At 47.2% G+C, this 15316-nt stretch overlaps 1 protein-coding gene across 1 annotated transcript in view; it reads left to right on the top strand.

Annotated features, from left to right (window-relative positions):
• LOC138498066 (cytochrome P450 11B, mitochondrial-like) overlaps positions 1–15316 on the top strand; it is a 187871-nt gene that overhangs the window by 145750 nt on the left and 26805 nt on the right. Inside the window, exons 6-7 of the mRNA XM_069621913.1 lie at positions 5445–5611; positions 8566–8644. Coding sequence (XP_069478014.1) covers positions 5445–5611; positions 8566–8644 — 246 coding nt within the window. The remainder of the gene's footprint in view (positions 1–5444; positions 5612–8565; positions 8645–15316) is intronic.

The raw sequence follows: 15316 nt of genomic DNA, 5'->3' as shown, positions 1-15316 counted from the left end.
CTCGCCACCTTAACCTATGTGACCGCCTGGTGTATCATTTAAGGGTTGGCTTAGGCCAGCCACTGAGGGATTGTGTCTTTCTAGATGAGGCCCTAGATTTCCAGTTTTCTAATTTTTAACTTTGAGGATTGGCATGAAGATGGGATCATGCATTTGAGGACCTGGTTTGGCCATGTTGGCTGGAACCTGGTGCCTTTGTCCTGGCACCTGTTTCTTCTTAAGGATGTCAGAAGCCCTTGGTTGGCTTTTCTTCATCCTCGTCCAGTCCTCGTTGCTGGACCATCTTGGAACCAATTCGGGGCCATTGTTCCACTACATTCCTGCAAACCCCTCCTTGCCCAAGCATCTCAAGGTATTAATATTGATATTGATATTTTATTTATATCGTGCTCAAACACAAGTGTTTCCGGTAAGGAATCTCTCTGGCCTATTAGAGTAGTAGGTCCCCACTACTCCACCTCAGCTCTGTCTTGGGCCATCTCGGGTCCACTTCATCCTTTGTTCCCATTGTGGGATCATGCTTTGCTAGCAAACTACCCCCTCCCGCCCCTCAAGCTGCCCAGATTCCTCTGTTTTCTGATGCTTCTACCATCACTGCTTATGCTTCTGGCTGGCGGGTCATCATCCTGAGAACACAGAATGTTCTTCTTTTCATCCATCTGCATCATCGCTGGTATGGGGGTTCAAGAGCCTTTCTACCAGATCCTTGATAAAGCCATGTAAAAGAAGCCCTTTACCTACGGGATTCTCCCATTATTTCTGAGCAAAATCCTCGGGGGCTGGCACTGCAGGTACTTGACCCTGCGCTACTTATGCATTCCACTGAATCGTATTCAGGGGTGCCAGGGTCAGGGAGTAGGAATGGCACAGACCCTCTCTCCCGCATAATGCAATGGACTTCCATTGGACTTCCATTGACACGAAGCCTGCTATGCTTCCATCCTTCACCGGCTGGCTGGGTCCTGAACCTGAATCTGGAGCGCTTGATGGGGTTCACCTCTGGTATCCCCTGGGTAGGTTGGTTCTTTGGACACACCTGCGGGGTAGAACTGGGACTTACCTAGCTTTAACCTACAATCTCGGGTTGCCTATAGTCCCTGTCCTGTTGATTCCTAGCAGAAAAAAAACAACTCCAAACCTTTGACCTCATAAAAGGGTATTTACCAGCCTATTGATATTTATCTTGAGTCTCCCTTGGATCCCTTGATTTCTACACAAAATTCTGGATTTGTAGCTATTACTTATGATTTATTAGCAAATGTAATGGAACCGATCACTGCATTGTGCTCCTTTCCATAGAAATGTTATGGATTAACACATTCAGCTGGCTATTGTCTTTCCACCTCTTTCTAGAACATGTAGGTGTGGTATTGTAAGGCTGCTCTAGCCTTTTGTGGCCCGCTGGGCATTGTTTACATTGTTTAAAGCCCTTCTAGATGCTACTCTGAAGTATATGGTCGGCCTGCGAATGACCTATTGTGCTGTACACTAGTTGTGAGGAGTACTGTGACTGCGGATTCTGAGTCTATGTGAGAATCTGGACAATATGCCATCATACACTAACTTGAGAATTGTCCTAAATTGACATACTTGGTGTACCCGTGTGATATGTTTAGCTGATGCCTGGAATGTCACCTTTTCTCTCTCTACCTTCTGTATTATGCTTTTAGTTACATGTTGGTTCTTTTTTTTATTTATTGCTAACTTGTGTATTTGTTTTTGTGTTGCACACTGAGGCCTAAGGCCGTGCTGCGCATTATAAGTGTTATGTTTTGCTTATGTTGTCTCGGCATCCCTCTTTCTCCCCACCTCTTGGCATGGTTATATCCCTGAGTTTGCCATCAGGTATATATGTCTGCAGTGTATTCCTTAATTACATCAGTGTAGTGTTCTCTATGAAGACCAACTGTACCAATCCACCAGCCTTCTCCCCTCCCCGAGTGAAGCCTGATGGCTCTGCCATTGCTACCCATACATCATATGGTGTATACTTCGGTTGGGACCCTGTCTTGCCCTTGGGATAGATGGTTTCACATCCCTCAAAAGAGTATTCTGGAAACCTCTCCCTAACAAGTGTTGGGTTCCATGGTGATAGCACTCAGTGAGCGCTCTGTTCGTGAACAAAAGGCTACCTCCCTTTGTGCATAAGTGGACAGTGTGCTATGTCGGGATGGAGGCATGACAACGCGAGGGGGTTCAGGTGGCAATCTCAAAACCAAAGAATTCAAAATCCTAATCTTAAATAGTCCTTGTCCTTCGAGGACATCCTAGACTATTCACAAGAAGGTTCATGAATGATGGGCAACTGACAGATTCCAAACTTCTTATTAAGAAGTCGTAAAGCCATTCGATTCAACTGGAAATGTCCCAAAGTCCTTGGTCTATGCATAGGGACAGAACCTATTACTAAACATTCCTGCAAAACAATCCACAGCGATGAATGCCCTCAGTCTCCCATCGAGTACTCCTGGTACCAGCGTCTTTCTCTGAAAGCAGCGTGCTTCCCAGTTCCTGGTGCCATTCTCACCAGGCTTCTCTTTCTCCACTCTCAAAGGTTCACTTGTGTCCTTTCTACCAGTCTTGTAGTCCCTCCAATTCACAGGCGTCTGCTGGCTTCCTTTCACCGGGTTTTTGACTTGACCAATTCTCAGGTTTCCCCTGACCTCCTTCCCACCAGGTTTCACTTCTCTTTAGTCCTCTTGCTTAGGAAGAACACCCCGGCCCTCAGATGCCAGGATCCCTGCTTTACCATCTCTAGCAGAATGCCCACCTTCTTCCAGGCGGAATCTGCCCCTTCTCTCAGGGGCACATGGCGTGTTCTTTCCGCTTCTTCTGGGTTGGTGATTCTCCAGGGCTCTGCGGTGCCAGGCAGCAGTCTTCTAACCAGGCAGGGAGGAATGGCAGATGTGTCTCTCTCCTCTTGATCTAAGACCAGAAATGACTGCATGCAACCTCATTTACATCCACGAGGCTGTAGATGGTCTGATCATCTGATTGGCCCAGTCTGGGACCGCCCATGCCCCGTTTCATTGGGCTTTTTGAGCAATCACTTATCGTCTTTATTAATGTATTATTGTCTCTACCCCCATGAGTTACGCATCAAAGGGGAGCCAGCGTGCGCCAATGCTCCCTTGCTGGCAGTGGGCGATGCTTTAAATGTGTTTGTGATCCTTGGTGCCATCTTTGGTGCAGATCTTTCCCCCCGCAGCATTCCGTGATTGCCGGTTGCCTTCCATCGTGTGCCAGTGGAGTGTTCACGTGCCTGTACTGTAAGGGCACAAGTGATTTTGGTTTGCTCGGGCAAACTTGTGGACTCGTTTCGCCTGGCGTTTCTTGAGCTTTGCTACCCAAGCCCACAGTCTTTGGGGATTCTGCAGCGGGGCTGCTCAGAAGTGTAGCCCCCTTGATTATTCTGGAAACGGGGCTCTTCTTGGTGGTCAGTGGTTATACTGCGTCTCTTAGGGAATGTTGAGCCCAGGGACTCGCACATTAAGTGGGGGCTGGACCACCCAGGTCCTCTGTGGCTCAATCCGCTGTAAGACTATATAAGGTGGGGGTAAGACCCTCCCCTTAGTGGATTCACCTTTGGAATACTGAAGAAGGATTCACCTGGAACCTGATTGGGAGTACAGTCTGCTCCAAATTCCTTTGCCAGAGAGGGGGAAACCAGAGACTTCCAAGCAAGCGGCAACCTCTTGTGCCCAACCACCCCCGAGGGATATTTGGGGTGAAGCTGCTGTGTGGGCAAAAGCCTTACCTGCTGGCTGAACACCAGACACATCCTGCCAAGTGGAAGTAGCAGTTCATGCAGGTGCTCATTGCTATCCTTCCTGGCAGGGATGTGCAGAACATGAACAACCCTTGCCCCTGGTGACCCTGCAAATGCCGCCCAGCGACCCAGAAGTCAAGGAACAGCTCTGGGCTCTGCTTCCCGCCTTGAACTGCTTGTGAGCTACACTGACACAGACTTCACCTCCCTGTCCCAAGCTTCTCCGTTCAACATGACTCTGCTGCCTAGACTACACCCAGCTTTGGATCCAGTCGACCAGCTAACCGACCTCACGCTGAATCACCACCTCAGGAAACTCCTAGAAGCCTGTCAATGAGAACTAAAGAGATATGAAGTAGTCCTGTCCCCCTGCACTGCCTTAAAGGGCCCTAAAGGCTTCTAAGACCCCACCCAGTATCTTTTAAACTCTTAAAAGACATCTTCATTGAACAGGAACATTTTCTGCTGTAATTCATGCCTAGCTGCCGGTCTTCAAACCCATAGGGCCTCATTACGGCCATGGCGCTCCCGTAATGAAGGGTGCCGGTACGGGAACGGCACCCTTCATTACGGGATGCCCTATTACGAGGTTCCCTTGCGGGACCCGGTAAGGGCGCCTAGTAAAACCAGGCGTCCTTAGCGGGTCCCGCGAGGGGACCAGGGAGCTAATAACGGGCCCGTTATTAACAGGCCAGTTATTAATGGGCCCTTTGTTAGCTCCCTCCCCATTCACATTGAGCCCTATGGGGGCTCAAATGGGAATGGGGATGGGTTTTTCCAATGAGGACTTACCGGGTCCTCCATGGTTGGAATAGCCCGGTAAATCCTCATTGGAGGAACCCGGTACTGGAACCGGTCTGGAGGCAGCATGGCTACCTCCATACTCGTAATGAGGCCCATAGTGTCCCTTTATTCTAAAGTCTGCATTATGTGTTTTTCTTTATGCTGGGAGGATGCAGGGGGTGTAAGGGTATTAGTATTTGTATTAGTTGAGTAATTACAGTCCACTATTTGTACAGAACATGGACTGGACATTCCTTTTATTTTGGCATTACTGTACTACAGTTGTTTGGGTTACTATTGTGTACTATTGTGTCTGCTCTCGTCCCTTCTGAAGGGTATAACCTACCCTCAGGCAGCCCTACCTTAAAAGACAAAGGGGATATACCATTCAGGTTGCGTCTGTTTTAAGTGTGGATTGGGATCACTGCTGGTTTAGTAGTAGTGTGGGGATGAGTAGGCACCAGAGCAGTAGTCATTTCATCACAATCCCTTTCACCATCACTAGGCAGAACAAAGGTAGGTTTACTCCCCTTTTACCTTCCTTGCCGGTGTAAAGTAGTCCTGGATCCGGTTATTGGCTGCATTAGGGTGCTCTAGATGCCTTTTTAGCTTCTCCAGATTTCATGTTTTTAGGTTCCTATTTACACAAATGTATGCCACGCCCCCCATGTCCTTCTGCTTAGACCAATGTGTCATGGAACATCTCCGAAAGTTCCCCAGCGGCCCTGCTCTGCTCTTTACCCCAGATTTTTTACTCTTACGTCCTAGTTGCACAATTCTTCTGGTGTAATCCCACCCTCTTTAGCACTCTCTCCCTCCTTCCCTATCTTTCTTTAATGTGTTACCCCTTTTATGAGACATTCACCAGAGTTCCTCTTCCCTCCTATGCCAGACGGCCATGCCACTGCTGTTCACCCTCTTCGAGCTGGCACGAAACCCCCACGTACAGACCCTTCTTCGAGAGGAAATCAGAGCGGCCGACTCTCAGGGGCATCCAGACCTGACACGGCTCCTCAACTCACTGCCACTGATGAAGGGAGCAATCAAGGAGACCTTGAGGTAAGCACAGCTGCAGGGTGGTAAGTGTAAAATAAATCCTGCTGGCGGACACTGTCGACACTCAAGGGCCAGGCAAGCCCTGCTCACACTCCAAACCTTGTAGCATTACATGTATTACATTTTTCAGTCATTCGAGAACCATGATATATGATATGGCATTTAAAACACGCCTGTACGCAAGTGTTTCTAGGCGCGACAAGACAAGGAGGGGGAAACAAAGGAAGGACGAAACAACAATCTTACTAGATCTGGTGTCATTCAAATCGCACAAGTGCTGGGAAGTGGGAGGGGAGAAGTGTTGAGGGAGGGGCGGGGTGGGGAGAAGTGTTGAGGCAGGGGCGGGGAGAAGTGCAGGTAACTCAATAAGTTCAGCCAGCAGGTGGCTCATACGTGCATAGAGAAGGGGCTGCAAGTTTGCAGGTTCAGACCCTTAAGTGTTGGGGAGCCCGGAGGCAGTGCAAGGGCAACTGGATATGCATTACCCTGGGCCTTAGTTCAGAGGGTAGCCAGGTGACCAATGCCTGGAGCAGTCGAGACATCAGCAGGGGAGAGGAAGAGAGAAAGCGGAAGCGAAAAGGAAGGTCTTGAGTTGCTTCCGGAACCAGAGGTGTTTCTGCTCAAGTTTGAGAGAGGCATGGAGGCTGTTTCAGAGGGAGGCCCCAGCCGAGGAAAGAGATCATAGCTCACAAGTGACAGTACCATGAGCATTGATTACGCTAAGGAAGAATTCAGCCTGTCATGTAAACTATGTAAGGCATACATTACTTACCGTAATCGTATTTCTGATGCTTGTATCTGCTTAGATTCACATGCTTTGCATAGGCAGTCATCTAGTGGGAGGTGCAGGGTTTAGTTATTAATATTGTTTCTAGAGAAAGCACCCTAGTCTATTAAGCAATGTGTTATAGGCTGTTTGTGCAGTTAATGCTGCACAGAATCACTTCTAAGTGATCCCAGTTTTGTCAGGCTAAAAAATAAGATCCATTTTGATAGTGGCATGAGAGCCCAGTATCATAGATTGCTCAAACGTGCAAGCTTAACTGTGAGCCCACGTTTTCTGGTTTCAGTTTCCAAATGTGTGTGATTCACACTGTACATTTTAGGTGTCCTGGGTAAAGTAGTGAAATGTTAAGTTCACTTCATTCTATTTTCATATACGGTATTTGCAGTTTTATTTTGTCAGTATAACAGACAGGACTACAAATACCCGAATGAAATGGGATGAAGCATAACAGCCTGGGCTCGCTGAGAATCTCACATGAACTGAACTGATATGTTGTCATACGCATGTGATTAAAACACCTAGTTGTAGTCATTTTTTTAAACAGCCATGCATCTTATTAATCTGCATGATGTAATTGCAAGTTGCATTTCCATTAAAATAGTTGCTTTAACGGTCGGTTTTCAATTTTTAGAAAACTGTTTAGTGTAACATAATCTATTTATTTTTGTTAGACAATTTGGGTTATAATGTTATGAAGACTAACAGTAGATTTATTTTAAAGCAAAAAGCAACACACGGGGCCTCATTAAAAGTTTAGAGGTAAATCTGCCAAATTCCTGCTCCAATGGTCTACTCTTTACCGCCACTCGGTCCCGAGGGCTGGGCACAGGGTCACGAGTGATGGCAAGGTGGTACAAATCTCGTAGAACTCCATGGGGATTTTGGCAGAATTACAGTGAGTGGTAATGGCGCTGTGGTCATTCTGCCAAATGTTAGGGGGTAAACTGTATGGCTCACCCCCAGCTTTGGAATTTAGCAAATCTGTTACTGGCAAAAAAAAGGGGTGGTAACGGAATTACTGACACTTTTAACTGCACCGACAAACTCCTAATGAGGCCCATGGTCTTTAACGATGACCCCACACACTTGACCGCAGAATGCTTAGGTGAGCATTGTGTGAAAGAAACCGTGACTTTCCTTCTCACAAGTTAATGGCCCCCATCACCAAGGCATCTCCTGACCCTTTGACCCCTGTACTCCATCCCTGGTAGGTAGCTGTTCCGGGGTGGGGGGTTGTGGCCCGTCTCCCTGATAACCCCTAATGACTACTGCTTTTGCTTACCCCTGACGGGACACAGCCCAATTGTAACTCGTTCCCCCTTACCTGGATTCCTATGGACCCATTACCGTAGATGGCTCCACTGGTTCTCCAAGCTAGGTCCACACTCAAAGGCTCGAAGTAAATGGCAAGCAAGTTCACAGCATACTAGTTCTTTTAAAAATCGTATACTTTCTTTATATGTTAAACTGAACATTATTTTTATGAATCAACTGCCCTTTACAATAAACGGAATCACTCAGAAATCCTTCATTTACATCTTTTTTTTCGAACGTGTTTCTTTTTCAAAACCTCAGTAATTTGACACAGTTATTTCTTACAAAGCATTTCTGGCTCTTTATTTTAAAACAAACACCTAACACTTTCCTGGGAAGCCTTTGCCCGTATAGCGCCTAAATGCATGCACGCGCACACATCAGCGTAGACTCTCAGGAGAAAACGGGGCTCTGCCCCAAATTACATCCCAGAAGGACAACTTCCGATTCCAGTAAGAGTCCTGCATCCATGAAACAGCTCAGTGTCTGCCGGCACCATCTGCGCCCTCTCTTAGGACTGCCCAGAAAGGACCGAAGCTGTGGGGTTCAGGTGCTATGTGGGACAGCTAAACGCCCCCAATGACCTAGCACAGTAATCAGTGGGCAGCATGGGGGCTGATTCAGCCCCCCCCCTCGCCCCAATGACTGCACCTCCCAGTGGAGCACAGGGGGAGTGTTTTGTAATTGAGACGTAGGTGTAGGAACCAGGACGGAGCCACTCACAGGTAGAATCAGGGTGGATCCTGAGTTACAGATGAGTGAGACCAGGGAGAGCCCCCACTAGACATCCATTCTGCAGCAGTCTGTACCTGAGGCAGGTGCGAGTGTGTCTCTGATGCTGTCTGTTTGTCTCTAGGTTGTATCCTGTCGGGATAACTGTGCAGCGGTACCCCACCAAGGATGTGACACTTCACAACTACCGCGTCCCAGCTGGTGTGAGTACCCGCTCTCTATTGTGTCCTTACTGCTGCGAGTACCTGTCCCCCACCCATCACTCTGCTACTGTAAATGTTCACTCCCTACTCAAACCCTACTACACCGATGTCCTTGCTGGTGTAGTAGGGTTTGAGTACCGTGTTCATTCTGGCTGGAGTGTCCGCTACCTACTGTGTCCCTGCTGGTGTAAGTATCCACTCCCTACTGTGTCCCTACTGCTGCGAGTACCTGTCCCCCTCCCATCTCTCTGCTACTGTAAATGTTCACTCCCTACTCAAACCCTACTACACCAATGTCCTTGCTGGTGTCAGCAGTTGTTTCTGAGTTGCTCCCTACCGTGTTCATTCTGGTTTGAGTGTCCGCTACCTACCATGTCCCTGCTGGTGTGAGTACCCGCTCCCTACTGTGTCCCTACTGCTGTGAGTACCTGTCCCCACCCATGTTGATGGTACTGTCAGTATTCACTCCCTACGTAAACCTTACTACACTGAGTACCTACTCCCACGTATGTCTGTGCTGGTATCAGTCGTTGCGTCCTAACTGCAACCTACCATGTTAATTCTGGCTTGTGTACCCGCTACCTACTGTCTCCCTGTTGCCATGAGTACCCAATTGCAACTCACTCTTTAGTACATCACTAAAGGTGTATCACTTATTAGGTGGGACTCTCACACCTCAGAGTACGGTCTTGTACTTGCTTACTGGGTTGAATGCTCAATTTGTGCCTCATATTATAATGCACTTTGCGAGAACAGTGGCAATTAAGCGGCGTCAAGCTATGCAACACAAATGTTACACACACTCATTTACTGTGAGCCTTACATCCTAGAGTTCAATCCCACTCATGAGGGCCTCACTTCCACATTCACACAATCTCATTCTTCTGTTCAAACATTATGTTTTGGTTTGAACCCCCACATCTCAAATAGAGAACCCCTTTCCTCCTTTCCTGTCCATAGATGCACAGTGCTAGGTCTTCACAAGTGTAAGGGCTCACCGTGCCCGTCTCACCGTCACCCTGGAGGAGGAAGGGTGAGCTTCCTCAGACACCACCACCCATTGAGACGTAGTGTCAGTGCAGCGATATGACGTGCCTGTGCGAACCCCAGGAAATCCCACTTCCTCACACCCTGGCAAATATAGAATTGGAAATCTCCACCTATAAGGTAGGTGATCCTCGATTATTATTACCATGGCTCAAATCTTCCTCTGAGAGGACACACCTCTGAAACAAAACAGAGACCCCGAGAGTCCAGTGCAAATTCAGGAGTCAGGGCCAATATGCCTAGAAAAAATATCAAATTGGATATTAAAAGGAGGAACAGCTGCAGGGAGGGAAGCGAAAAGTATACTTTTTTATTTTATTGTTACAGTATAGAAATAGTTCCCTTCACCACATCTGTTTTACAAGAAAAAACAAGAGGAAGAAAAATATAAAGATGGATAAGTCTCAAATAAACAAGAGACCTTCAAAACAAATGTGAATGATTAGATATCTTCCAACACTTATGCTTTTACGGACATCTACAATTTACATTTTCTCAATAGCAATTTCCAGGTATTTCCAGAATTTAACAAGGAATATAATTAAACTACGCAAAACAAGGGAGGTCCGGGAATCTCTCTACCAGCACGAACACAGCCCAATGACCTGTCTTTGGGTGAATAACCCCTGGGAGAGACTCTACCAAGTCTTTAGCTCACTGTCCCTTTCACAGAGAAGACATTTCCCAGACCCCCCCCCCTCTGTTTTGTTTTATATAATTAAACCAGTCTTTCTTGAATAAAGGCATTTATTCCAGAGCGAGTCTATTGTTTCCAGCTGTAGATACTTGCAAATCTCTCAAAAAGTGCTTAAATGCTTGTTCTGTGTGACTGCAACTGAGGAAGAGGGGGTTTAATGTTCGTTTCATTCTTGTGACCAAAACGACAACTACGATCCGTTAATGGCAGACCCGTTCTAGGCCCTTCGACCTGTAATGTTCCTAGTTGGTTGAATCCAAGTTTCAGACAATTTCTCCTCGTATGTTTATCGGGAAGAGAGTAGACGTATTGTGGTAAGGTTTCAAAGACTCTGCTATACTTTAAATATTCGATGCATGATTTCGGTGTTTGTAGGTGCGTGATGTTATCGCTCCAATCCTGCACCCTTGCTCTTTCTTTGAGCTTTTGCAGTTTTACTTCAAGAGGATCTTCATTTCTAGGTGCGAAGTCAATTTGTTAAAGGAACTATTTGTTTTTAAATGTCAGAGTGTCCCAAAGTCAACGTTTGCCGCCCTCTATCCAAATCCTAAACTATCCCTCACAAGCTAAACTTAGTAGAATTGAATTGAATTGAATTGAGATTTTATTTCTATCGTGCCCCTACACAAGTGTTTCAGAGTGCGACAAGGCAAGGTAGGGGAACAGGGGAGAACAAAAACAACGATCTTACTAGGCCCAGTGACATTGAGAACGCGCAAGTGCATGGGGGAGAGGAAAAAGTGCATGAAAGGGGGAGAAGTGGAAAGTGAGAAGCAGAGGAGAAACAGATAAATAACAATAAATAAATAATAAAGGCAACAAACAGTGGTAGTGCAGCCAGCAATTTGCAAGTGCTGGGTTTAAGGCAGCAGACAGGGTAGGTCTGATAAGTGCACAAAGAAAAAAAGGGGAGTGGGGACTGTATGGGTACAGATACAGTCCCCATTGCAAGGGGCGGCCCGGAGGCAGTGCGGGAGAGTGGCAGGGTGAGCAGGTACCTGGGCCTGGAGGACAGAGGGTGGCGAGGTGCACAGTGCTGAGAGGGAGCAGATCAGCAGGGGAGAGGGCGGGGCAAAGGCAGAAGCAAAGAGGAAGGTCCTGAGGTGCTTCCGGAACCGGAGATAGTTCTCCTCAAGTTTTAGAGTGGCAGGGAGGCTGTTCCAGAGGGAGGCCCCAGCCGAAGACAGAGATCTACCCCAGCTTGTTTCTTTGAAAAAGGACTGACCCTGAGGGGGTTAGAGGTAGAGGCGCGAAGAGCTCGAGGAGGGAGGTATTTGCGGAGGGATAACTGAGGGTATTTTGGACCCAGGCCCCAGAAATCCTTGTGGACAATACAGAGGGTTTTGAATTTAATCCTTGCGTCCCTGGGAGCCAATGGAGAGATACAATCCCAGGGCTTGAGGCCAAGGACAAGCCTTGCAGTCTTGTTCTGGATGAGTTGCAGAGGGTGGACAGTAGAGGCAGGTAGATTTAGAAAGAGGCTGTTTCAATAGTCAACCTAGAGAGAACCAGAGCTTGGGAGACAGTGAGCTTCTGGGGGTAGGAGAGGAAAGGCAGAGTACCGCTGAGGAGGAGCAGTAGGAAGTTTGACCTTTTTGAGACATCAGAGATGTGGGCAGAGAATGAAAGCATGGAGTCAAAGATGACCCTGAGGTTCTTAACCTCGCAGGTAGGGGTAGGAGGATGGCCAAGGGAGACCGGCCAGAGAGTGAGAGGAAAGGAGGGTGAGGGTGTGCCTATGAGGAGGATCTCCGTCTTGCTGGAATTCAGGGAGAGATCATTGGCGATGACTCAAGAAACACACTCGGTTTCGGAGGCGACTGAATTGTTTGTGTGGAAGATTTTGTTTGGCCTTGGGCTTCCCTAACCTCTCACCCCAGGTTAGTATTTATAGAAGATTGACCCCTACTGTCTAGTTCGGTCTTCCACTGGGGGCGATAACCTAAACACTGAATGCCTTATCTCTCTGGACTCCCCCTGTGACTTCCTAACTCTCCATACACTATTCCATGGTTAGTTTTCTAATGTGGAGTATGGATAGTGCCTTACACATGATCCATGCCCCTTTCTTCGAAACACACTATCGGTCCCTTTTCTATTCTTTAGTATGGCTCCTCTGTAGCTAGATCCTCCTGCCAATATAATGGCCCTTCAATGTTCTCACTCCTCCCCTATCTGAACCTCCTCTCTTAGCTGTCACTGCTCCCTCCTTTAAAGTACTATCTCCTCCATATAACTGCTCCGTACTCCACATTACTGCTCCTTCCTTCACACTAGTACTCTCCCCTCCACATTACTACTCCATCCTCCACACCACCACTCCTTCTTCCACCACACTAATGCTCCCTCCTCCATACCACTACACAATCACCCTCCTTTCACCCAGAAGTCATTCGCCTCTCGAGCACTCCTTACACTACCCTTGCCACACACTCACCACACAAACACGCACACTTCCACTAAAGTACCACTTCCACTCTAGCCAATGCCTCACCAGCTCCACAATCCACCGCTCGCATTCCTCCTGTTGGTCTCGTTGTCATCCTCATCCTCCACCGCTTGACCTCACCTGGAAAGCAAAAGCACTCTCTGTTTCCTTTCTAAATTCCCCTCCCTTGTACAGAATTGGATTTCGTTCTGTGGCCAATCTGCCTGTGTCTTCCTCACTCTGGGATTGTGTGTAACATGAAAAGTCATAAGTCCCAGGATAAGCCTGGATCCCTTTTTCCATGCCGGCTTGCCGCATATCAGGGATAGCGGCCTGGATGGCGGGTATACATATTCGTGTTCCGGGACCCGGCCTCGTGGGGCCTCCTGGTAAGTCTACCAGGGAGGGTAGGTCCTTGTCTGCTCTTTGTCCCTGCTGACCTATGGGGCTTTTGGGATGTATTGTGGGCTTGCCAGCTCTCTCCTCGGCAACTCCACAAGGCCCTCAGTGCTGCCGCGTATGAATGTGGCTTCTCGCTCTCTTTGCTGTTCTGGATGTAACGTTATTGCTTCTGTTCCCTTTAGCGACACCCTCTCTTTCCGCAGCCGATCCTCGTAGCGTTCCGGTAATGTATTTGAGCCTTCTTCTGGTTGCGGGTTGTATTCTTCTTTGGATTCTGAGGCGGAAGCTCGGAAATTAACAGAAAGACACAGCAAGTATCTGGCAAAGGAGGCAAGGATGGAGATTACAGAGGTCTGCATAAAAACATGCTTGACAAAGGGGAGGGGGACAGGAATGGGGGCCCACTCAGCTGCCACCAACTCCATGTTAAGGATACGCTCCAAACATTTTCCTAATCCTCCCACCTTCACTTGTAACTGGGTTTTAACCCTGTTTGATGAGGCCATAATATTGCTATCCTCACAATCAGTAGGGACCAACATGTTCCTAATGTTCTTGCTTTTTTCTTTGGTTTTATGGGGAAAATGTTGCAAGCAGAAACATCACCACTGGATCAATGTTTTCACCCTGACTCCTAAAAAGCCTTCACACCATGTTCTAGGACTGGTGGTATTTATTATTCTCAACTCCAGACCTAGAACCTTTAGAGAAACTGCACGAAGGCATTCAGGGTGCACTTTTGCCTACTGAGAACATTATCACCGGATACTTTGTATATATGAAAACAATGGTCGAGCATAATGATGGACTAGTACAACCCATGTTTACGAAATCTAGAGGACAAATCTTAGATGGTATTAATTACAACTATTCTCCTATGCTCTTCCAATGTATTGCTTGCTTCTACGAGTAAAATATATCTAAAGGGCGCCTGGTGGTGTCCTGATATGACCAGGAGGGTACATGTATAAATATGACAAAGAATCAGGATGAGAGATCCCAGTACAGCTGTGTGGTTGTGAAACTAAATATTTTTATTTCAAACCAATTTTTTGCACAGATGATTTTTTTAAGTATTTACAAAACTTTCGATAAGCACGAAAGTGACACGGACAGGTTTGATGGTATACATAGGAAAATACAGGTAAGTATCAACCTCTGTAATATAGAGGTAAAAGTTCCAACATGGTGCACAAGCAAATATGACAATTAGGTGGAACAAGAATAAACAAGGTGCTGCCCAGGACTATGTTTAGTCCGGGTCTATTTAACAAACAGTGTACAGTGGCTTTCTCCTTAGGTCTCTTGTTTATCATTTAGACAATTGGCTCATAGGAATGGTTCCTGACCAGCTCGAGTTCCCCTTTGCCAAATAGTCTCCCCAGGGTGGAGTAGAACCTCTGCATGTTCTTAGCATTCCAAACAATTCTATTCTTCCTGCCATTGATATTCAGGGCTGGGTTATAAGAGCCAACAGGAACCGCCTGCCTTTCTGCACTCCAACTGAGAACCAGAGGATTATGGTGACTCTGATCAGAGTGAACAATTGCAAGAGCGGATACCTTTGGGAAGATGTCATCAGAAGCAAAGAAGTAGTCTCTAGTGCTCTTAGTTTTACCCCGATGCCAGGTACAACTAGGCAGGACATCCGCTATGACATTGCCATTCAACATGCACAAACCCCAAGTATCCATGAGAGCCGCCCAAGCTGCGCCTCTCATCTCCACAGCAGTAGTTAGCGTGTTACTTTCCCTTAATTCAGGGAGAGTTGTACAGGATGTGTTTAAGTCTCTACAGAGTAGAATGGAATTAGAGTTCCTTTTTTCCTGGCAGGAGTATAAAATCTCTTCGATGGAGTCAAAGAAGGCTTCCTGACGAATTGCCGGTGGTTCCCAGTATATACTGAGGACTAGGGAAAAGCCTCTGCCTGGATAGACGGATCTATCACATCTCACCTCCACAGCTTGAACAAAGGAACTGGGCTTTGCGAAATAGGAGGCTGAAACTTTTAGATCGTTGCAAATTCCAAAAAGCAGGCTAGAGGCCGGTCTACCTTTCTCTCCTTTGTATGCAGGGTTGAGCAACCATGGATAGTCGT

This window comes from Ambystoma mexicanum, chromosome 5q (genome assembly GCF_040938575.1).
Source record: "Ambystoma mexicanum isolate Mex_15411 chromosome 5q, UKY_AmexF1_1, whole genome shotgun sequence".
NCBI classification, from domain to species: domain Eukaryota; kingdom Metazoa; phylum Chordata; class Amphibia; order Caudata; family Ambystomatidae; genus Ambystoma; species Ambystoma mexicanum.
Note: the sequence above shows the minus strand (reverse complement) of the source record. Positions and strands in the feature narration are given on the sequence as shown.